General features: G+C 28.8%; 3 protein-coding genes and 1 long non-coding RNA gene across 6 annotated transcripts; 2 read left to right on the top strand and 2 right to left on the bottom strand.

Annotated features, from left to right (window-relative positions):
* Nucleotides 1-103: 103 nt before the first annotated feature.
* LOC130677688 (uncharacterized) lies at nt 104-4,646 on the bottom strand. Its single transcript, XR_008991692.1, has 3 exons — nt 4,405-4,646; nt 3,523-3,668; nt 104-1,387 (listed from the first exon to the last, which is right to left on the bottom strand). It is a non-coding gene; the product is annotated as an uncharacterized LOC130677688 (long non-coding RNA).
* Nucleotides 4,441-7,178, top strand: LOC130677687 (E3 SUMO-protein ligase NSE2-like). 2 transcript variants are annotated; one of them, XM_057484523.1, is made up of 6 exons: nt 4,441-4,613; nt 4,797-4,875; nt 5,185-5,333; nt 5,403-5,496; nt 6,553-6,748; nt 6,829-7,178. In XM_057484523.1, the coding sequence occupies exons 2-6, from the start codon at nt 4,797-4,799 to the stop codon at nt 6,926-6,928; spliced, it is 618 nt and encodes a 205-aa protein (XP_057340506.1). In that variant the 5' UTR covers nt 4,441-4,613; the 3' UTR covers nt 6,929-7,178. The 2 variants fall into 2 exon arrangements, with proteins under 2 accessions (XP_057340506.1, XP_057340505.1); XM_057484522.1 differs by lacking the exon at nt 4,441-4,613 and having other exon boundaries at nt 4,638-4,875; nt 6,829-7,177.
* A 1,885-nt stretch (nt 7,179-9,063) lies between these two features.
* On the top strand, nt 9,064-12,281 carry LOC130677564 (growth arrest and DNA damage-inducible proteins-interacting protein 1). The gene is made up of 2 exons (XM_057484368.1): nt 9,064-9,632; nt 11,759-12,281. The coding sequence occupies exons 1-2, from the start codon at nt 9,163-9,165 to the stop codon at nt 12,126-12,128; spliced, it is 840 nt and encodes a 279-aa protein (XP_057340351.1). The 5' UTR covers nt 9,064-9,162; the 3' UTR covers nt 12,129-12,281.
* Nucleotides 12,282-12,337: 56 nt separating this feature from the next.
* Nucleotides 12,338-16,650, bottom strand: LOC130677563 (putative histone-lysine N-methyltransferase 1). 2 transcript variants are annotated; one of them, XM_057484367.1, is made up of 5 exons: nt 16,407-16,650; nt 15,673-16,340; nt 15,337-15,586; nt 14,478-14,705; nt 12,338-13,194 (listed from the first exon to the last, which is right to left on the bottom strand). In XM_057484367.1, the coding sequence occupies exons 2-5, from the start codon at nt 16,331-16,333 to the stop codon at nt 12,744-12,746; spliced, it is 1,590 nt and encodes a 529-aa protein (XP_057340350.1). In that variant the 5' UTR covers nt 16,334-16,340; nt 16,407-16,650; the 3' UTR covers nt 12,338-12,743. The 2 variants fall into 2 exon arrangements, with proteins under 2 accessions (XP_057340350.1, XP_057340349.1); XM_057484366.1 differs by having other exon boundaries at nt 15,673-16,650.
* Between the last annotated feature and the right edge of the window lie 4,830 nt (nt 16,651-21,480).

The raw sequence follows: 21,480 nt of genomic DNA, 5'->3' as shown, positions 1-21,480 counted from the left end.
TGCATGATTGTAAAGTTAGCGGTCATCTGACAATTTTTAAAATTTTGAAATAAAAAATTAAAATGGTTATAAAATAAAAGTATAGAAATGCATACTGAGACAATTCAAAATTCAATGCATGTATTTTTTTTAATTTTATGTTTTTAATTCTTTAATTTTTTTACATGGAATTAAAAAATTATCGTATGTCTGCCACATTTACACTCATAAAAATGCATGTAAAGAATTTTGAAAATTCTCTTGTGGATATTTTTTTAAAATTTTTGTAATAACTTTAGTAATTAAAAACAGTAAAATTTTAAGTTGTCGGCTACTTTTAATATCGTAAATAAATTGCGACTAAAAGATTTGAATGATTTTAATATTTTACAGTCAAACTCAGCAGAACTGCATCATTACAAGCGCATGTAAGGATTCAAAATATAAATACAGTTATAAAATTTAAAGATCTACAGAAATTACTTGTTACTAAAATTTAATTGTATCCATTATTTGAATTTTTAATAATTTTTTTACTTTTGTAAACTACAGAAATATGTTATAAAATAAATAAATAATATAATGATCGCTGTAATTATTTTTTAAGTGCATTATAATAATAACTGGTGACTGATGATTTGGAAATGAACAAAAGTCATGACAGTGAAGTTAGCGGACATCTGACAATTTTTAAAATTTGAAAATAATAAAATAAATTTTTTTGAACAAAAAGATTAAAAAATGGACTTTCAGAAAATTATAAAATCAGTAGATGCTTTTTTTTATTTTATCAATTTAATTGTTTAATTTTTTTATATGTAATTTAAAAATTGTCTTATGTCTGCTACATTTACACTTATACAAAATTCATGCACACGACTGTGAAGCAACTGACAATTGTTAATTTTTTTAATTTTAGAATAAAATAAATAAAATTTAAGCAGAATAAGAATTAAAAAAAAAATGCGTATACAAAAATGCGTTAATACAATTCATTATTAGAGAATAGTCGTATATTGTATCTACGTTCTACATTCTCTTCAATTTCCCTGATAAGCAAGTTTTTTATTTATAATTTATTTAAAAGTAAACCAATGCCTGAGTGATAGACAGAATTATAAATTATCTTTAATTATTTATTCATTTAGAGTGAGCAATTGGATTTGGTTAAATTTAAAAATTTGTAGAGCGTTCATATAATTTATAATGGGAATTATAAATTAAAGAAGCACTAAAGGATGAAATAGTAGAAACGAAGGCGAAAATGGTTCAAGTAGATGAAAAAATAGCAGAAACTAAAGTCGAAATAGAAACGATCGAGAAGATTCTGGCAATCCAAGGCTCTCAAGAACCCCAATGGATTTGGCGACGATGAAGATCTTCCAATTTTAATAATTATTTGGATTATCTGTAACGAAAAAAAAAATATTTAGTGAGCAGGTTATAACTGTATGCTACGAAAGAGATTTTAGATTTGAGAACAAAGTATCTTGCCAATAGTCACCAAATCAGCGGTAATAACGAATTTTTCGTGATGCCTACGCCGTTGTCCTTCAATAAACAAATTATCGTAGCAGTTATAAGTTATCGCAATAAAATCAGCTACTTTAACTACAGAAGAACTTATAAAAATAAATAAACCTCGGCCTCGGACAGAAAATTTTTGGAAAATTGCAATTCGTATATGGACATAACTCGAGTACGTCCTGAAGAATGTGCCAAGATTATCGTTTATTTATATGAAAGGACTAAAAATGATCTCGCTATGGAAGAACAAGTTAAATCGATCAAGGAGACCTTCTTGAAGCACATTAAGGCAGCCAAGGAATTTAGGGTTTCTGCACTCAGAGAAAAATAACAGCCAATCACTTGATACTTAAACTGGTGTGTGGACTGAATTCTGCAAAAGTTCAACTCTGACAAGACGGTCAAACAGTGAGTCAATACACAAAATTTTTCTAAGTCGATCTGACATTTATGTAGCTCTGCCTTATCTGATTTTTCTTTCCGCCATCAGCTCTTTTTTACCATAGCTGTTAGCATCATTTTATTAACCTACTTTTTCGGCAAAACTATCCCGACCCCTACCGGCATCGGACACTGAAAGTTCTCAAATAGAGCTTCGTCTACACTCAGAGAAAAATTAAGTTAATTAAGTATAACTAATTGAAAAATCTTCCTGATAGCAAAATTTTATTATTTTCATGACTTAATTCTAGTAGTTTTATTTACTACAAGTTTTTCATTGAAAAGCATCAAAATTTAAGTATCGTTAAACATAAAGTAATAATTATTGGTAATATTACATACTAGGGCTTTATATTTTAACCAGCTAAGCCGGTTAAAAAAGTTAACCAGGCTAAAAATTAGCTAACCACTCAGCTAAGCCGGTTAATTCAAATTAGCTAAGCTAATCAGCTAATAGTTAAACCGGCTATAAAGTTAATTTAATATTTAATGAATCAATTGTTTATTAACCGAACAAAATGTGATAGTGATATTTCATTTTGAATCATTTGAATCTCGCGTAGGTAGTTTATATAAATAAAACACTTTCAAAAAACTGATGAAACTAGTTTATATAGAAAAAAAATTAAAGACAAATTATTAGAAATAATTACTGAAGAAAATACTCATCATGAACTTCCAACTTCCGCCAAGGATCAAAGAGAGCAAGATTTGGAGTACCTTTTTGATCCTGAACGTGGTTTATCGGGGGAACTTGAACGAATGGTCAGTTTTGAAGATAAAACTGTCGTCGAAAAAGAAATGGATAAATAAGTATGAAAAAGAGCTCACTATCTCAAAAGGAGAAAATCCTTTGCTATGGTGGAACTCAAAGCGTCACAAGTATCCAATTTTAGCTAGTTATGCTAGAAGATATTTGGGCATCCCGTCGTCAAGTACACCTTCCGAGAGAGTATTTACGACCGCAGGAAATGTTATTTCTGCTAAAAGGAGTTGTCTATTACCGGAAAATGCCAATTTATTGATATTTTTATATCAAAATCGTGACCTTTTACAGGAAATTAATTAAAAATTGTAAATATATTAATAGAAAACTTAATTTAATATTAGTTTTAATTTTTTGTGTTAAATATTATATAATAAATCGAAGTAAAAATTCATAGCGTTAAATTCTATCTAATTTAAAATCCGCAATTAAACTATCACGTCATGATTATTTAAGTTTAATATCGTGTTCACTTTTTAACTGGTTTTACTTTTAGCTGATTAGCTTAGCTAATTTGAATTAACCGGCTTAGCTGAGTGGTTAGTTAATTTTTAGCCTGGTTAACTTTTTTAACCGGCTTAGCTGGTTAAAATATAAAGCCCTATTACATACTTATTAATATTATTACTTATATAATTAATACAAATCGAGTGCATAACTCAAGCAAATTAGACATTTGCAATCAAGTAAACAATTATTTCGGTTATCATGATTAGAAGAGGATGTTTATGGTATCTATAATAGAGGAGTTTTGGTGCAAGAGTAGCTCTCAAGTTTAGAATATAACACTTCTGAAATAAGTTTCTTACCAGGGACACTACAAGTGGTAGGCGCTATCTAGTGACGAGCACCGAACTACTCCCATTGCCGTTGTCTAGTACCGACGACCCCTTCTTTCTCTATGTATATTTTTTCTCTCAAGAAAGTTTTCTCTTGGTTGAATCAACTTTTTTTTCTTAGTTGGAACATACAAAAATTCTTGTGTTAAAATAATAGTGTTTATTACAATAAATTTAATTTCTTTTGGTCAATTCAACAAATATTTTTTGAATCCAAAAGTAAATAATTCAGTTAAATTCGCGAATAATTTTTGCTAACGACTTTATTTTGTGCCGCTTAGATACTAGTTAAATATTTTGACCTTAAAACTTTTTACTACAATAAGTGCATACTCATTGCACTTTTTTACAAATGAAACCCGTCATTCGGCTGATATAACAATCAAAGACAACAATTTTCGATACAGTTTAATGCGACATGAAAGAATTTTCATCCGTTTTTCACGAAAATTGCGATTTATTTTTCCAAACAATTAATTTTAAAAACTTGTAACTTTTGAATTATAAGGTTTAAAAATAATTGGATAACATTATTTGATGAATAAAATGATCTACAAAAAAGTTCCTAAATTTTTTTTTGTTGCATACAACAAAACTTTGGTATGGAACTAAAAAAAAAAATAGGTATAATTTGACTTGTTCTGAGAGATCTTAAGGCTGGGCCGTACTAACCGAATTTTCAAATTTTACTTTTCGTTTAATTTATTAATCAATTTTTATCACAGCAATTTTTTTAGCATCCGAAAAAATTTGAAAGGCAAATTTTTTTGAAGATTTTCATCATTCGAGTGACGTAATTATTAAAATGTTATTAAAAAAGTAAAATTAAAAATTTTGATTGGTTCTGCTCACTTTTAAAACTTGTCTCAGTCTTACTTGGGAAGTTGCGGCAATAAGTTGGCGCCAACTTTCGGCAGTCGAATGCGTTTTGACAGCAGATAAAATAAATAAAATAACGTCGACAATAAAGGAAAATCATTTTACAAACTATAATATTCCATTTTAGAGTGTGGCTATCAGGGAGAGATATTTTTTTGACGTCACTTTTCTTCGTCACTGTCGTATGTTTTTTTTTTTTTTGTTTATGATTTTGTTTTGATAATTCCCACTTTTTCTATAAACATCAACATAACCTGTCATAACGAGTTACTACACAATAAACTAATATTTCTACATTAATTTATTTAATTAAAATAAATTTTATACAACTGATTATAAAGATAAATTAATATTTTAATCAAAAGATGAGTGAATTTGAGAAATCACTTTCGGCTATTTGTGACAGCATTGCAAAAACTGCAGCATATGCGATTAGTTATGCCGGTATAAAATTCAAATTTTTAATAAAATATACTTAATATATTTATTGATACTGAAAGTAGCAGTCATAAAAAAATTTCTTTATTTTCAATCATAAAAGTAAATACTGACAGTTAAAAATTTTCAAAAATCTAAGTGTAGAACTTTCAAAAATTTTCTTGTGTTTATTTTTTTAAATTTTTTCTGATGACAATTAACTTGGTAATTAAAAAAACATATAATTGTCAGATGTCGGCTACTTTCAGCGTCATATATATGCATTGTTTTGAACAACAAAATTTTATTTCATTAACTGATTAATTTTTTTTTTAGATAATGGTACTCAAGAACAAATACTCAATACTCTACGCGGTAGCGTTGAAAAATACCTTGAATGTGGGGATAAAATGAAAAACATGAATGAGCTTATTAATCAATTAGCATCTAATAATGCGGACACTAATATTGAACAGACTATTCAGGTATAAATATATATCTTATTTAAAAAATTAAATTACTAAAATTAACAGCATTATTTTATTATTTTGTAGCAATTCAATGATGGGGTTTTTTCATATGCGCCAAATGTCGCAGCAAATAAATACTTGAGAGAGTACGACAATCGTGTAAACGAATTTAAAAAAAGTAAACAATGTTTTATTATTAATTGAACTTTCTTATTTTGTTTTTGAAGTTAGGGCATGTTCAGAAATTAACTCTGGAAGAAAAAGATGCAACTTCTGCGTTCAATAATATTATCTGGTTAAACCAGAGGAACAATTCGTTTATAAACTTTATGGAGAAGACAAACGCAGTATCAGAGGCGTGTTCAGGAAAACACTTTGGAGATTGATAAATATTTCGCGTCACTAATTCAAAAAAGACATATTTTTATAATGATACTGAAGTAAGCTGACGTCTAATAATTTTTGAATTTTTTCCAAACGATAAATTATAAAAAAAAAGATTTATAAAAATTGCACTTATAGTTTTTTTAATTTTCTACATGTGCATTTTTTTAGTATTTTTTTTTTATTGTAATTAATTTGTTAATATAATTAATTAATATAAAAATCCAAAAATTGTTAATTGTCTACTAACTTCAGGATCATTTTTTATACGCCTTTTTGGCTTGAGTCACTAAGTTTAAAATCAAACGGGCTTATAACGTTTTTTTTTAATGCTGATCATAAGGTCGACTTATTCTAAAGCTGAAAATTGTAAGAAAAATTTTTAGCTATAAAATAAATCTACAAAACGATTGGCAATGAAATTAAAATTCTACACGCTTTTGGCCCTTTTGGAATTAGTAACGCGATTTATCCAGGTGAGTAGTACGTAAAAAGTTACGTGGTTTAATTAAAACCAGAGGAACAAAAACCTAACCCTGCATTTACCTTCTCCGCAGAGTTTATGAACGCATTATGGTAGTCGAATTGTTCCTCTAATTTTACCAGATATTTGTGAACGCAGCATGAGTGAATTTTTGAACATGCTCCAGGTATTCTTTCGTTCCTCTGGTTTTAATTAAACCACGAGACTTTACTTACTAACCACCTGGATAAAAATTTATCGATCTCCAGTACTTTTCTGAACACGCCATGAAATTTACATTTCATTTATTGAAGTAAAAAAATAGTTTTCATATAAAATTATTTTTTGTTTATAGAAATAAATGTTTAATTTTTGTATTTAAAATAGATTTGGCTGGAGCAAGAGGTGATGAGGAGGATGATGATAATGATGGAGAATTGCAAATCACAGAGGACGATCATTCTAATCGTATTTGTCCAATTAGTAAAGTAAAGATGACTGAACCAATGAAAAATGATATTTGCGGACATGTTTATGATAAAGCAAGTATAATTGCTTTATTGCAGCGAAATCCTGCTACAAGGTATTGGATTATATTTTTAAATTCAAATAATAATTGCATTACTTTGTTATTTAATTTTCGTTTTCGTTTTGATTTTTTAGATGCCCCATTGTTGGATGTAGCAACAAAGAGTATTTGAATATGAACCATCTTAAATCTGATATTGTAAGACAAATGTGTTTGGATAACGAGCTTGAGTAAAATTAAATTTATTTATTTCCTTTAAGTATAATAAAACGAAAGTATTTTTTTATTATTAAATAGATTACAATTTCAAAAATTTTAATTTACCAAAGTATGTCATAAGTTCATTTTATAAAATAATAAGTAATCAAAAAATATTCTTTACAATAATTTCTAGTTAAAAAAAAGATTGGGAATTTTGTAAAAATCTTTTTTTATAAAATCATTATATTACTAATTACTATTCCTAGTTTTATATCTGTAACTGTTAACTATTGATAAGTAACTTATATTTGTTAAAAATATCATTTGAAAACCAATAAAACAATTTTCTTAAAAATAAATATAAAAAGTAATAGTTCCAATTACTACCATTAGAAGAAAAAAGTTCGACATCATAATTAATTTATTATATTTAATATTAATAATAAAGAAGTTTTTTTTTTAATTCTCTGTATTTTAATTCTTTTCTAATAATTTGAAAAATTGTTTTTATTATAAATATGAAGTATTTTAAATGATCGCTACAATGTCATGTAATCTCTATGAAATCTCTATTTTTTATTATGTTTTTAGAGACGTCATATAATGAAATTTTTTTTTATTTTTTATAAACTAAAAGTGCATTTTCTATATGGTTCTTTCCCGTGTAAACAAAATCGTAGAAAAAAGGTTGAAAAAGTGTTGACTATTCTAAACTTTAAAACGTGGAACAATGACAAACTTTCTTTAAAATTCTAAAAATATAAAAAAAAAAAAATGAAAACAATTGACTTGATACTACAAATTATCGTTTTTGACTCAAGCTTTGTTGAAGCTGCATTAAAAGTACTAGGTTCCATAGATTTTTTCAGTGCAAAATACATTCAGAAAAAACTGATTTTGAACTATTTCTAAACGTTTTTTAGAAATGGTTTTGCGAATATTCGAATTTACGAATTATTCGAATTCAAATCAAATAATAAACTAATTAATAAATTGAAGAAGAATTTGTATTCGTCGTATTTATTAACATCATTCCGGATATGACCGGATGACACTGTTTTTAACATTAAAATTTTTATTATTTTAGTAATGAGTTCTATGAAAAAATATTAAAATTGAGTCAAATACACCCGAACAAGACAAATATTCCATCAAAATCAATTAATTTAAGAGCACAAGACAATTATTTGAATTATTCGAATATTCGATTCGAATTTCGAATCGAATGTTACTATTCGATTCGATTCGATTCGGATGATATTCGCACACCCCTAGTTTTTTATTTTGGTATATCTTAATATCAGGATATTTATTGATTTTTCTCTTGAATTTTCAAAAGTTTAAAAAAGATAAAAAAAGTTCGTCGTGTCACGTTTTGAAGTTTAGAATAGTCAACACTTTTTCAACCTTTTTTCAACAACTTTTTTTACTCGGGTTATATTCTATGAAAAATTTTTATAACTTCAAAAAATATCAAAGAAAATCTCGTAGAGTTAAAAATTTTTCATAAAATTTATAGCACATTACTGATGTTATTGACAAGTTCAAATCAGTCAACAATATAAAATAAAAATTAACTAATTTACATACTTTATTTTCACATTACTTCAAATTTCCAATTGATAAATGTCATAAAAGTCAATATCAAAACGCATTTATTTTAAATACTATTTATTTTAAAGCTGTCAGTAGTTTGAAAAATCATAATTGTAATTGAAAGATTTTTTTTTTATGTATAATTAGTTTTTAAAATACGAAAAATTTCATAGCAAGACTTTAATAAACTTACAAATATCAAAAACTAATCAAGGTTTTTAAAAAACAGCTAGCACTATTTTTTTAAATTAAACTTCTTGTGCTTAAATCAACTCAAAATCTTGAATAATCACATGGAAAATATATTTTTAAAGTCTCCAAAACTTAATTTTCAATTATTTCTGATAGTTTTTGCTGTCAAAAAATTACTCTTGATTATTCATATCAGAAATGATTAACTTTTACTTTTGTTTTTTGAATTATAAATTATTACTAATTATTAATTTTCAACACCAACTAGTTTACAATTACTTTCCTTTCATATTTTTAATTTTCAATGAATTAAAAATAATGTAGAAATCGACAGTAACTCCTCTACAAAATGTCGATAAAATTCTCACATGATCACATTCAAATCAAAACAAAAAGTAAATCTTTACAATTAGTAATTCTGTTAGAAGTTAAAGTTGTGTATTTAAATAAGCAAAATTAATATTAATTATTATTTACCAATGAATTCAAATACGTTATTATTAAAGCGCTTAAATATAAATGGATTGCCACGAATATTATCAAAAAGATGGTACGCAAAAGAGGAATGGAGAGATGAGACAATAGACATAACCTCAGTAGACGAAGTACCTAAATATAGAGATTTTTTAACAGAAGATCAGGAAAAAGAAATTCAAAGGAAACGAAATAAATCACGATTGAATGACTATGATCGCAATAGACTGTATGGTATCAAACCTTTCAATACAAATTACGAATGGTTTCATGATACTATCAGGTTCAAGCAGCGAACACTAGGTAGATTTGGTGTGGATGCTCTGGACGTTCCTGCTGGATGTGCTTGGCCGACGAAAGAAGACATTGCTGATAAATTGGAGTATGAAAAGACAGCTTATCCTCATTCATTGTGGGAATCCTGGGATATGATTGCCCAAAAGAATAAAGAAAATGCTGAAAAAACAATACAAAGGTAATCTCTATTTTAAAGTCCAGTTTTTTGTGCTGCTAATAATTATTTTTCATGGTACCAGCATCGAAACTTAAAGGTTCAGTGTCTACAGCCAGTCGAAGGAAGGTAATTTCAGTCCAATGCTGCTAATTAATATTAGCAAATGCGTAAATTGCATGATACTGAAGTTAGCAGACGTCTAATAATTTTTGGATTTTTTTTTAGACGACAAAACATGAAAAAAAAAAATATTTGAAAAAATTGCACCTGTAGTTTTTCAAATTTTCTACATGTGCATATTTTTATTTTATTTTTTTGCAATTGTATTGTTGAAATACGAAAATTCAAAAATTTTTAAATGTCTGCTAACTTCAGAATCATGTAAATTGCCCCTGATAGCCAAACTTTCTGATCAGAAAGTTGGTGTACATTAGTTGCGACCAACTTGTCGACAACTTTCAGCTTTTGTAACTGTTGACTACAAGTTGTAACCAACTTTTCCAGAAATTTGGCGATAATTTTCTAAGAAAATTGAAGGCTACTTTCCGCCAATTAATGGAATGCCAACTTTTGCCACCAACTTTCCCAGAAATTTGCCATCAACTTATGCCAATTTTTGCGGCGAACTTGACGACAGGTTGCGGTAGTAGATTGTCGCCAATTTGTTTATCAGGGTGTGAATTAATTTGTTTCTTTCCAAGGGACGAAACAAATGTTTCTGCCCGCTGACGGAAGGCTTTAGCAATTTTAATTCTGATACTTGTCATTTATTTAATAATAAATTCAGACCATTAATTTTATTTACGTAAATGACAGCTCTGACTTTGTGATTAAGTTTTATAAAAATTAGTGTCAATAATAAATAGTATTTATAGTTTCCACTTAATGATAAATTGCAAATGATAATTTACGCTTACACTAATAGTAGTTCACACGATTTGTCTTAAATTATCTTGTGTCTGACTGGCTGCTGAGAATGAAACTTAAAGTTTCCTTGCAGATGATCATCAAAAATATCGTGTGTAACTCAAGATGAAACACGATTTTAACCTGCGGGTGATGACAGTCAGCTTCACCCCGGTCTGAAATCGGATTGTTTCATTCCTTGTCACACAATATACTATCATGGTGGCCACATTTCTGGAAAACCTGTTCATGTCAGGGAATTATAAATATACTGGAAAAATCAGGGAGAGTCAGGGAAATTTGTCACAAACCTGGAAAAATTTTTACTTTCTTCTTTTTGACTGAAAAAATCCGATAAATTTTTTTTTCTGTCAAAACTATTCAAAAAGAGGCGCGGCGCGAATACGATTGTAATACCGTCGAAAAAAAAATTAGTAGAAATTAATTCCGATAGCGAAAAAATGAATGAGTGTAAATGTAGCAGACATAAGACAATTTTTGAATTACGTATAAAAAAATTAAACAATTAAATTGATATGATAAAAAAAATGCATCTACTGATTTTAGAATTTTCTGCAAGCCCATTTTTTAATTATTTTGTTTAAAAAATTTTATTTTATTTTAAAAATTGTTTGATGTCGGTCAACTTTACTGTCATAAAAAACGAAGCAGTTAGAATTAAAAAGGCTGTTAGAAAAAAAAGTCTTAGTAGAAACCAATCGTCAGGATCTTCAAGCTATTAACATACATACTGACAAGTTGAAAAACCAAAAACATTAAAAGTATACATAAGTATTGAACTAATAAGTTTCACTATATTTATTATTCGCGTACTTGATTAATATTTTATTAATATTCTATAAAACGTTCTTATTTATGAACTTTACTATAGTGAAAATAAAAAATTTATTTATATTTTATTATAGAGTAAATTATATAAAAACAGATTTAAAATGAAAAATAAAAAATTATTCATTTAAAAATAAAAAAAACCTATGAACATTGACAAATAATAAAATAAGGTTTCATTTAACGACAATGATTGATTATTTATTGAACTGACTTAACTATTTTATTTTGAATTAAATAAATATATCCAATGATTTAATATTACTACATACAGTCAGGGAATTTTTTAATTATTTGACTGGAATACCTGGAAAAGTCAGAGAATTTCAGTTTCAAAAATCTGTGGTCACCATGACTATTGTTTGTTAATAAAATAAAATTTTATTTTACAGAGAGAAGGAGATCGACGCAAAGTTACTGAAAGTAGCTCAGTGGAAGCAAGAATTGGAAGCTAAAATAGCCAAGAAAGAAGCTGAGGTACGCGCTACGAAGGAACGCAAAGATCGTTTGATCGCTGAAGTACGTCGTCAAGTAGGTTTCGCAATAGATCCACGTGATGAGCGATTCAAGCAACTGCTCGAGGAGAAAGAAAAGGAGGACAAAAAACGTAAGAAAGAAATGAAGAAAAAGGATCGTGCTGCCAAATTTATGGAAAGGTTATTGTTACAAAGCAAAAATTTGGAAGAAACTGCTGCTAATACCACAGAGTCTACAGTTAATAAAGAGTCTGCAGCAACAGAAAACAAAAGTGAAACAAATTAAATGTTATTATTATTATTATTGATATAAAATTGATTAAAAATAAACTACTTTGTATTTTATTATCATTTAATATTTCAAAAGCATAAAGTGTTTGAAAAATTTCAAGTTATATTTTATATTTTCTCTGGCTAATACAAAAAAACGTTGATTTAATTTTTATATATTAAATATTTAAGACTAGAGAATATTAATAATTCATTTTTATGAAGTAAAGTATTACAGCGTATCAACACACTCAAGCATTTATGATAAATTCAATGATTAAAGCTTCATCATCATTATTATTAATATTATAAACATCATTTCCAAAACTATGATTAAGAATATATTTCAAATAATTATATTTTTCGATAAATAAATAGGTCTGTTTCTTTTCAATTGAATCAGAAAATAACGTTAAAGTCGTCACATCACTGACAATAATTATAATAGTAAATGTAATCAACTGTTATTGACATTTTTCAATGATTCATCAAGTACACTCTGACTAGTTGATTGAGTTATTGAATCGTCATCATCTTTAGAATTAACTGTTTCACTGTTGACAACTCGTACATTTGATAAAACTTTACTCCCATCAATAAATATCACGCGCAGATGATTTTTCTCTGACTGTCAGGCTGACTGCAGCTGAGAGGGTGAAGTCAATTCGTAAAACTGAAAGCTCAATTCCTCGCCGAACAAGTGATCTGGCGTTATAGTTTCAGGTTCTATAAAATTCAAACCCAAAGCTGATGGATTTAGATCTGTCACCAGATAACTTTCCCCAATGAGACCGCACTCTTCAGCGACGACTTCTTTGGATACTGGGTTTAAAAAGTCGGTACCAGTTTCTTTTGTCGCTGAATTGAATCCAATGTGATTTAGTTGTCTGTGTCCAGTAGCCTCTGAATCATCTCGTTGGACTGTCGTCATTATTGGCATTAGATACTGCACCTGTACTTCCTTTTTAATGCCATTCAATATCTGCTCAGCGCAGTGCTCGAGAGTTATTGGTGATAAGACGTTATCTGGTTGACTTATACTTGCGGTTGCTGCTGCTACTTCATCAATTATCACATTATTTCTGAAACCAATCAAGTAATTGATTTAATTTTTAAATTCAATACACTGTAAAAAATTTACGGAGTGAATGCGGAATGGATGACTGTGTATTTATTTAAGTAGTTTGGTAACTCGGATTGAAAAAATAGAAAAAAATTTTTTTTGCTTAATTTGGAAGTACAATATATTAAGAATATATGTGAAAATTTCAAACTGAAATTCGAAATAGGAACGGAGTTACAACCAGTTTTCGAGGGCGCCAAAGATTACTGAATTTAAAAAGCCTTTATCTCGAAACAACGTTTTTACGGTCGGCCCGGGTGATAATTTTTTTTCTATTCAACCTATTGGTCAGAAACTTTAACTGGTTATTCTACACACTAGTAGTTCTCGTCGGAACTCGGATTAATTTTTTTCACCCCTAACTTTCCATTTTACAACCCTTTTTATGCAAAAAAAATGACTTTTTTTTTTTCAAAGTCCGCCATTTTGTTATTTTTCGATAAAGTTTTATAATCCTAGCTCCGACGAGAATGACGTGTGTATAGATTAAGACTAATCAAGAATTTTTAATTTCTGACGTCCTCAAGAGTCAATATCATCTGGGCCACCCACGCGCTTTTTTTGAGGCGTCAACTTCAAGCGACAATAATAATAATAATAGTTAATTATTTAATTTCCTCAAAAAAAAATTTTTTTGTTGCCTTAAAATGTAAATAAAAACATATTAAAAATACACCTTATCATTTGTTCCTTCTAAAAAAAAGGCCCCTAAAACAAAGCATAAAAAACGGTGCGAGTTACCAGACTACTACCTTAATCCCCTCAGAGTGAAATTCACGCCGAAGGGAAGTTTATTTTAATATTGGAACTCCGAATCGGAGTGAATGCGGATTTAAATAAAATCCAGTTCACTCCAAAATCACTCCGCTGGAAAAACAAACTACTCCGTATGCAGAGTGATTTTTTCTAAATCTCCAGAACTCTGAATGACAGAATGAATTCAAACTTAAATAAAATCCGTAATCCCTCCCGATTTTTTATATACCTAAAGATCAGAACGTTTTTCGTGGAACGAAAATAAAAAAAAACGAAATGAAAAGTAAAAAATCTACTGGACCTAGATTTCTGAAATGTTTCGTACGTCAGTAGAAAATTGCAGACCACCCCCAACTACTTCTTAAGTCACCTTTGAAGTCAAATTACATGAATTTTTTCATTTTCGTTGCGCAAAAAACGTTCCGATCTTCAGGTACATGATTTTTTATGGTAGAGTTATCATTTATTTATAATATATATTTTTACTTTTTTGTGTCATTATCTGGAAAAGTTTTTATTGGTCGTCCTGATATTCCGGCAATGTTTGTCAACAATTGTCGAGGTCGCATTTCATTTCGATTGGCTATTGTCCATAAGTGTCCTGCACCATGCGGTGCTTTAGATCCTTTTCGAAAATGCGGATTAATTGACAAATTGTGTCTTACTGAATTTTTCCAACGATCATCATTAGTTTTGTAGTATGGAAAATGCTCCCTGTTGAATTAATTATCAATATAAAATTTTATTTTTTTAAATATTTAAAAGGTAAATTTTTATCAACAATTCCGATTAACTCAAGTTTCAATTACATAAATGCTTAGCCTAATGGTAATTCAAATATATTCAACCCTCAAGAATAATTTACTTCACCTGCCGACCGGCCGTTTACATGCTTCAATGCGAGCACATTTATTTAAAAAAAAAATTTTTTTCCTTTCACAAAGTACATAAAAAAAAAAAAATAAAGTATTAAGCGATAATACTTTGAGATAATAATTTCGTCGCTCGGTAATACTAGAAAGAAAATATAAAAAAAAAATTAAAATACATAAATATTGTCTCGTGTCTTGAAATTAAACGGGTGAAAGCTCAATAGTGCGGCACAAACGTTAGAGCAAGTAGCATAGAGGGTACGACGAGGGTAGATGGTACGACTTGGTACCACCACCCATCACGGACAATGGTACCAGTAGGTACCACTCTATTGCCTTGCACCCCAAGTATCTTTAACTATCACAAATCAACTGATCTATAACGTAATTCCGATTTTCCCCAATACATTTCAAAATTTTAGAACTCGATATTTTTTAAATCCTTTTTTATTTAGACCTTAAAAAATACTTACGATATCCATTGATAAATTGCTGATACTGTTAATTCACCACGTTCTTGCAGAGCATGCTCTATTAATTCAGTGTACGTAAAAGGCGGTTTTTTAAGTCCACCATAACGATCTGCGGAGTATTTTGAATTGCTGGATAATCCACATGAAACATTTGATTGTTTTTGTACAGTTTCATCAGCAATACTTTTTTTTAAACTCTGATACATTGATGCATTGTCCGTACAATTAAATGGTTGACGGCTTTTAGTATCTGCAAAAAAAAAAAAAAAACAATACTTAGTAAAAAAAAACCTAAATAATGAGGATTTATTTGAATTTCATTTGCTTATAACGCACTGGTAATTATTTTTTCATCAGGTGCTTCAATTAATGAGTCAAGTTTAAAATCTAATAGCCACGATAGGTTTCCATCCTCTTCATCCAACTGATTGTTGCAATTAATATTATTATTATTATTATTGTTATTATTATTATTACTATTATTATGATTAATATTATTAACTAAAGAAGTTTGTTGAAAATTATTTGAACTCGAGTTGCTATTACTATTATTATTTTTAACTTGTTCATCTGGCACTTGTTCCCAGTAAGACAGTACAGTATTTAAATCATTAGCAATATTTTGTCCGTCGTTATTTAAAATTTCTGGTTCAATGATATCTGAGGATTCTAGTTGAATAAAATCGGATTTTTCAAAATTTTCCATGTCCCAGGTACCGTCGACTACAAGGACTTCAAGTCTCGCTACAGGACCGGTGTTTGAATTGTCTTGAATCGAAGCGACCAATGGAAAAGACGATGCATTTACTTCAGTCATGTTAATATCCAATGGATCATCATTTATTTCCATTGAATGATGCTTTTTATTCGACTGACATATTTCTTCGCAAAAACTTTCGATGTCCAGTTCATCGAAAGTTCGACGTTTAACTCGCACCGTGTTTTCGTTTATTTTACGATTTGGCATATTACTCATACCCGATGATGGGCCAATCATTTCTTCACTATCAACAAACATTTTTTAACTTTTTTAACACTAGTAACTATCATTTAAAAGTTTTTTGACATACCTTGACGCAAAATATTCGCATGTCTAATACTTAATCATTGTAATTGTTTTATTTTTATTCTTAATCACTTATCAATTAAATTATTTAGCAGAGTAAATTGAGTACGTAGTAAAAATAAATAGTTTTAATGGAATTATTAACTATTAAGTTATATTTTAATTAATTCATCAGAAGAATCAAAGAGTTTGACAGCGCGATCAACTTCGTACTGTACAGGACTTCGTCGTTTGTTTCGTATTTCGATTATTCCGCGGTATGTATGTGGACTCCTACACATGCGCGCGCATTTTTTTATATCTATTTTTTTAAATAATTTTAAATTATTTAATTAATAATACCAATTAAAAGTAAGCATTAATAATTTAAATTTATTTATTCGCGGAAATTTAAATATCGTAGTTTAAAAAATTTAAGTTTCCAGGAATAAATTTTTTTCAATTGCTCATTTGACTAGAATTGTAAAAAATTTTAATATTTAAAAATTTCTTAATTTAATTAATGCATTTAAAAAATTTTAATTTCGATATATTGATTCGCAAACTTTTTTTTATGATCCTGAAGTTAGCATGAGTGTGAATGTGGCAGACAAATTTAAAATTATTACTAAATAGATTAAATAATTAATAAAATAAAATTTTTAAAAATGCACATTTAAAAAATTTTGAAATTAATAAGTGCGTTATTTTATAAATATTATTTTTTTAAATTTTTTTCTGTATTTATTTATAATTTAAAATTTTTCTGATGTATGCTACACTCACACTCGTTTTTTTTTTTTATTATTTTATCGTTTTGGAAAAATTCCTAAAATTATTAGACGTCAGCTAACTTCAGTATCATTTTTTTTTTTTTCAGATTCTAAAATAATTTAAGTAATCAGTTCTCTTTAATTGTCGATTAAAATAAAAATTCAATGGATGAAAAATAACAAATTCATCAAGAAAATTAATAATTATTTTATTTATGAGCAAACTATTGGGTACTTGATATTAATTAAAATTTAATTACACCGGCACACAAAAAAAATTAAGTAGAATGTGCATTTGACCGGACCTACCTACGGGTATGTATTTTGGTCCGCTGAATCCGAATTCGAGGTCAGTTTGACCCCTACACCCTCGAAATTTCGAGAAAACTTCGAAAAACCGTAAAAATTATGAAAATCGGCAGTTTTAATGATAAAAAAATTTTTTGGAACTAAACTAAGCGTGATTTTCATGTATTTCGATCCGCTGAATATGAATCGAAACATATACCTACCCGTAGGTAGGTCCGGTCAAATGCACATTCTACTTAATTTTTTTTGTGTGCCGGTGTTATTTACTCTATTTATTAATAATAATTTTAAATTTGTCTGATATTCATATATCTTACATTGAGTTGACCGATTGAGATGGTTCTTGCGGCAATCAAAAAAGTTTGTTGGCCGTCAACTTTTTTGAAAATTTCAGATCGATCGATCAAATAGACTCTAAGATAGAAAAAATACAAAAACATTTTTTTTTTTTCAAGTTTTTTTGAAGTTTTTCAGAAATGGCTCGATCGATCGATTTCAAAATCCAATCAGCTCTAGAACCCAATGAAAAGCGTTGATCGCCGCCTCAATCATCTTAATCGGTGAAATCATTCGAGAGATATCGATGGGGAAAGAAATGGCACAAAACGGTTTTTCGCAAATATCTTTGAAACGACTGAACCAATCATTTTCAAAATTTTATCAGCTGTAGAACCCAATAAAACTTGCCGATTGTCACATTGAACATCAATGGTTCATTATTTCAAAAGACATCGAAGACGAAATGCTTAAAAAAAACATTTTCTGGCATTTTTTCCCGCGATAAATCGTAATATAATGTAGTAAAATTTGTTCAAAGTCATACCAATTCTTTGTCTTCGTGGTTTTTCTCAATCCCCATATAATGTGATGCAACTTGTTCTTTAGTAAAAATAATATTATCAACAAAAAAATTTCAAAAACACCGTTTTTAACATTTTTCTCGGATACTTTATGCATTAACGCTCTGACATAAAACGCAACTTGTTTGAGCTTGAAAAGCTCATAAAAAACAATTGCATTTAAGAGTATTTTAGAGCTCAAAAGCTTAAAAAAAAACGGTTCAATAGTTACAGGTACTTAAAGTTGATCACTTTTTAAAAATCAACGTTCAAACTATTGTACACCAAATCTGCTACTCTCACGAACAATATCAAATAAAGGTTTAGGAACGAATTTCATTTATTGCAAAAAAACTTTTGTAATAAACATATATTTTGACTACATAACTCGTATTTTTTAGTAAAGTTTCCTGCATTTATTCATTCAATTGATTTTTTCAACTAACTCGACTGTAAGGTGCAAAGAAGTTTCTTAATAAATATTCCGATGAGACTGATTTTCCACTTTCTGGATTTGTAAGAACACAAAACAGCTTTATTTAAATATGCAAAAAAAAAGTAGGGTCATATATCATTAGGGCATTCATGGCATCGTAGTTTCCAAATGTAATAGCACTGATAATAGAAGTGATTCCGTCATCAGATTTAGCATTGTTACGCAATAATAACATTATGACTTTTTTTGTTCCTGTCTTGGCGGCAAAGTGCAAGGCAGTTTCTCCATTACTGCGACCGTAATTTTTTGACTTAACAATAACATCTACGCGATTTTCTACCCAATACCTGACGATATCGTACTTGGAAAATTCCACGGCGCTATGTAATACTGTCTCTTGAGTTGTTGGATGTCGTCTGTGTATATCAGCACCGATTTTTATCAACTTTTGAAAAATTTCATAATTTTCGATTCGTGCTGCTACATGTAGAGGAGTTCCGTTATCAAAGTAATTGCCATTAATATAGACATTTTCGGTTGTTACATTATCTCTGTAATCTTTATCTTAAGATTTTATAGCGTAGACAAGATATTGAGGTCGAAATATTCTTGATTGTCGTTTTCTTGACTGTTGCATTGTTGATTTTCGTATTCTCGATTTTTGTATTTGTGCCCAAAAAAGGTATCGAAAATACACTAGCTGAAAAAACCACTCGTCTTAGAGCAATAAGAGATAGACTACAAGAGAACGATAATTTACTCAGGGTAGTAGTCCAAACCAGAAGGCAATTAGAAATGGAAATAATATAAATAAACTTGAGCAAGACCCGGCGTTCCAATCATACATGAGTATTCAAGCATCGGGCGATGAATGCCTTCCTGGAGATTGACGGATCGAAACAATTCACCCGTATAATATGGTTACTATTTAACGACGCAGATTCATATTGTGAGCAATTCAATTTTCCAACAATTCAGTATTTTAACCATTATGATAATAAAATAAACCATATGTATATATTCACCAAACTACGTGAAACTACGGCGATACGGAGTCACATTTTTTAAAATAATAAAATCATATTCACAAATGTTATATAGTTGTTTAAGTAATTAAAATGTTTTATAGTTGTTCAAGTAATTAAAATTTAAATAAATTTTTAGTAGGAGTTAAATCGATTCAATTTTTTTTCTGATAAAAATTTACCATAACCCAATTTGGAGCACGTGCAATTGATCACAACTCTTTTTTTTTTTGATTCACGATGACGGACGCCATTGACTCCATATATTTTAGCTGCCGAATGCCTGAGTCTTTAGAATTACTTTTTATTTTCAATGGAAGGTTGAACAGATCAGGAAGTCTACCGGCTTATGAAAACCACAAAGAAGAGTGGGATCTGTTTTTGACTTCTAAAACCAATTATTATCAAAGCATTGATAATAAGTACTAATATCACGATGTAAAAAAGGATATACTATGTAACCATTAGAAAAGGTACTTATCAATCTGTCAATTAGCAAACGAGTACTCGTGCCAAAGTTGCTTCCAACATTGGAATATAACACTTCTGAAATAAGTTTCTTACGAGGGACACTACAACCGGTGGGCGCGATCTTGTGGCGAGCATCGAACTACTTCCCTCTCCTACATATATACATATATATCTTTATTCCCAAGTTATTTTTCTCTCAGTTTAAGCATTATTTTTCTTGATTGGAGCATACAAAAATTTTTGCGTTTAAAAAATAGTACTTATTCCAAGAAAATTTATCGTCTTCAAACAAAAAAATGTAATATTGCTTCAAAAAACTAATGCATCTTTCTTAAAAAAAATATCTCTCATATTTAGAAAAAAAAACTGTTAAAACAAGTAAAATATTTAAAAACATTTCACTTACAGTTTTTAAAATTTTATTTTTTACATGTGCATATTGTTAGTTTTTTTTTTTTTTGTAATTGATTTTTTGAAAAAAATCTGAAAACTATTAATTGTCTGTTAACTTTTAAATCTTAAAAAAAAAATTTTTTAATGAGTGTGAATGTAGCGAATATTAAACAAATTTAAAATGATTAATTATTTATTCTATTTATTTATAATTTTGAATTTGTCTGATGTCTGCTACATTCACACTTATAATTTAAAGGACTAGTTTTTAAAAAGACCGCGAAGTGACCAGTTTCCTATTTTAAATAAATAATAGAGTTCGCGGTTTGAATTTAATAGCTAACGCATGAAATTAGTATCGATTATTACAACTATCGATATTTAAAAATTTTACATTTATTTAAATTTCATTAATTCAAGGAGCCATTAAATTTATCTTAATAACAAGTTTCGAATTTAATTAAATTTAAATCTGTGTGATGAAATAAATTTGAATTATTAAAAAAAGTACCAACATACGTCGGAAAAATTTTATATTATTTTGTTGGTATCACGTAATTATACAAATATGTAAGAATGAAATATATGTATAGAGTAGTAAGTAGTAGTAGTGGTAGTAGTGTAGTAAGTTGACTTTTGGAGTGTCCATTGGACTGGCTGGTGCTGGTGCAGCTGATGGTGTGCGCGTGTGTGCAGAGTCGGTGAGTGGTGAGAAAGCGGTCGTATTGAGAGGATCAACCGGAGCAGATACTAGAGACCGCATTCTCTTTTTCACCAGCACAGTGAGTAGAGGTGTGTGATTGCAAGAGGTGTCTTGCGCCGCCATCGGCCATTGTCTCATCGGACATGGAAG

The sequence above is a fragment of the Microplitis mediator genome, chromosome 11, assembly GCF_029852145.1.
Source record: "Microplitis mediator isolate UGA2020A chromosome 11, iyMicMedi2.1, whole genome shotgun sequence".
Classification (NCBI taxonomy): domain Eukaryota; kingdom Metazoa; phylum Arthropoda; class Insecta; order Hymenoptera; family Braconidae; genus Microplitis; species Microplitis mediator.
Note: the sequence above shows the minus strand (reverse complement) of the source record. Positions and strands in the feature narration are given on the sequence as shown.

Excerpts from the sequence above, each read along its gene's own strand:
- LOC130677687 (XM_057484523.1), top strand. The coding sequence starts at position 4,797 with ATGAGTGAATTTGAGAAATCACTTTCGGCTATTTGTGACAGCATTGCA. Across the intron at positions 5,334-5,402 it reads ATATTGAACAGACTATTCAG|CAATTCAATGATGGGGTTTT; the intron begins GTATAAATATAT and ends ATTATTTTGTAG. Across the intron at positions 5,497-6,552 it reads TGTAAACGAATTTAAAAAAA|ATTTGGCTGGAGCAAGAGGT; the intron begins GTAAACAATGTT and ends TATTTAAAATAG.
- LOC130677564 (XM_057484368.1), top strand. The coding sequence starts at position 9,163 with ATGAATTCAAATACGTTATTATTAAAGCGCTTAAATATAAATGGATTG. Across the intron at positions 9,633-11,758 it reads GCTGAAAAAACAATACAAAG|AGAGAAGGAGATCGACGCAA; the intron begins GTAATCTCTATT and ends TTTATTTTACAG.
- LOC130677563 (XM_057484366.1), bottom strand. The coding sequence starts at position 16,354 with ATGTTTGTTGATAGTGAAGAAATGATTGGCCCATCATCGGGTATGAGT. Across the intron at positions 15,587-15,672 it reads TGATGAAAAAATAATTACCA|ATACTAAAAGCCGTCAACCA; the intron begins GTGCGTTATAAG and ends TTTTTTTTGCAG. Across the intron at positions 14,706-15,336 it reads GCAATTTATCAATGGATATC|GGAGCATTTTCCATACTACA; the intron begins GTAAGTATTTTT and ends TTAATTCAACAG.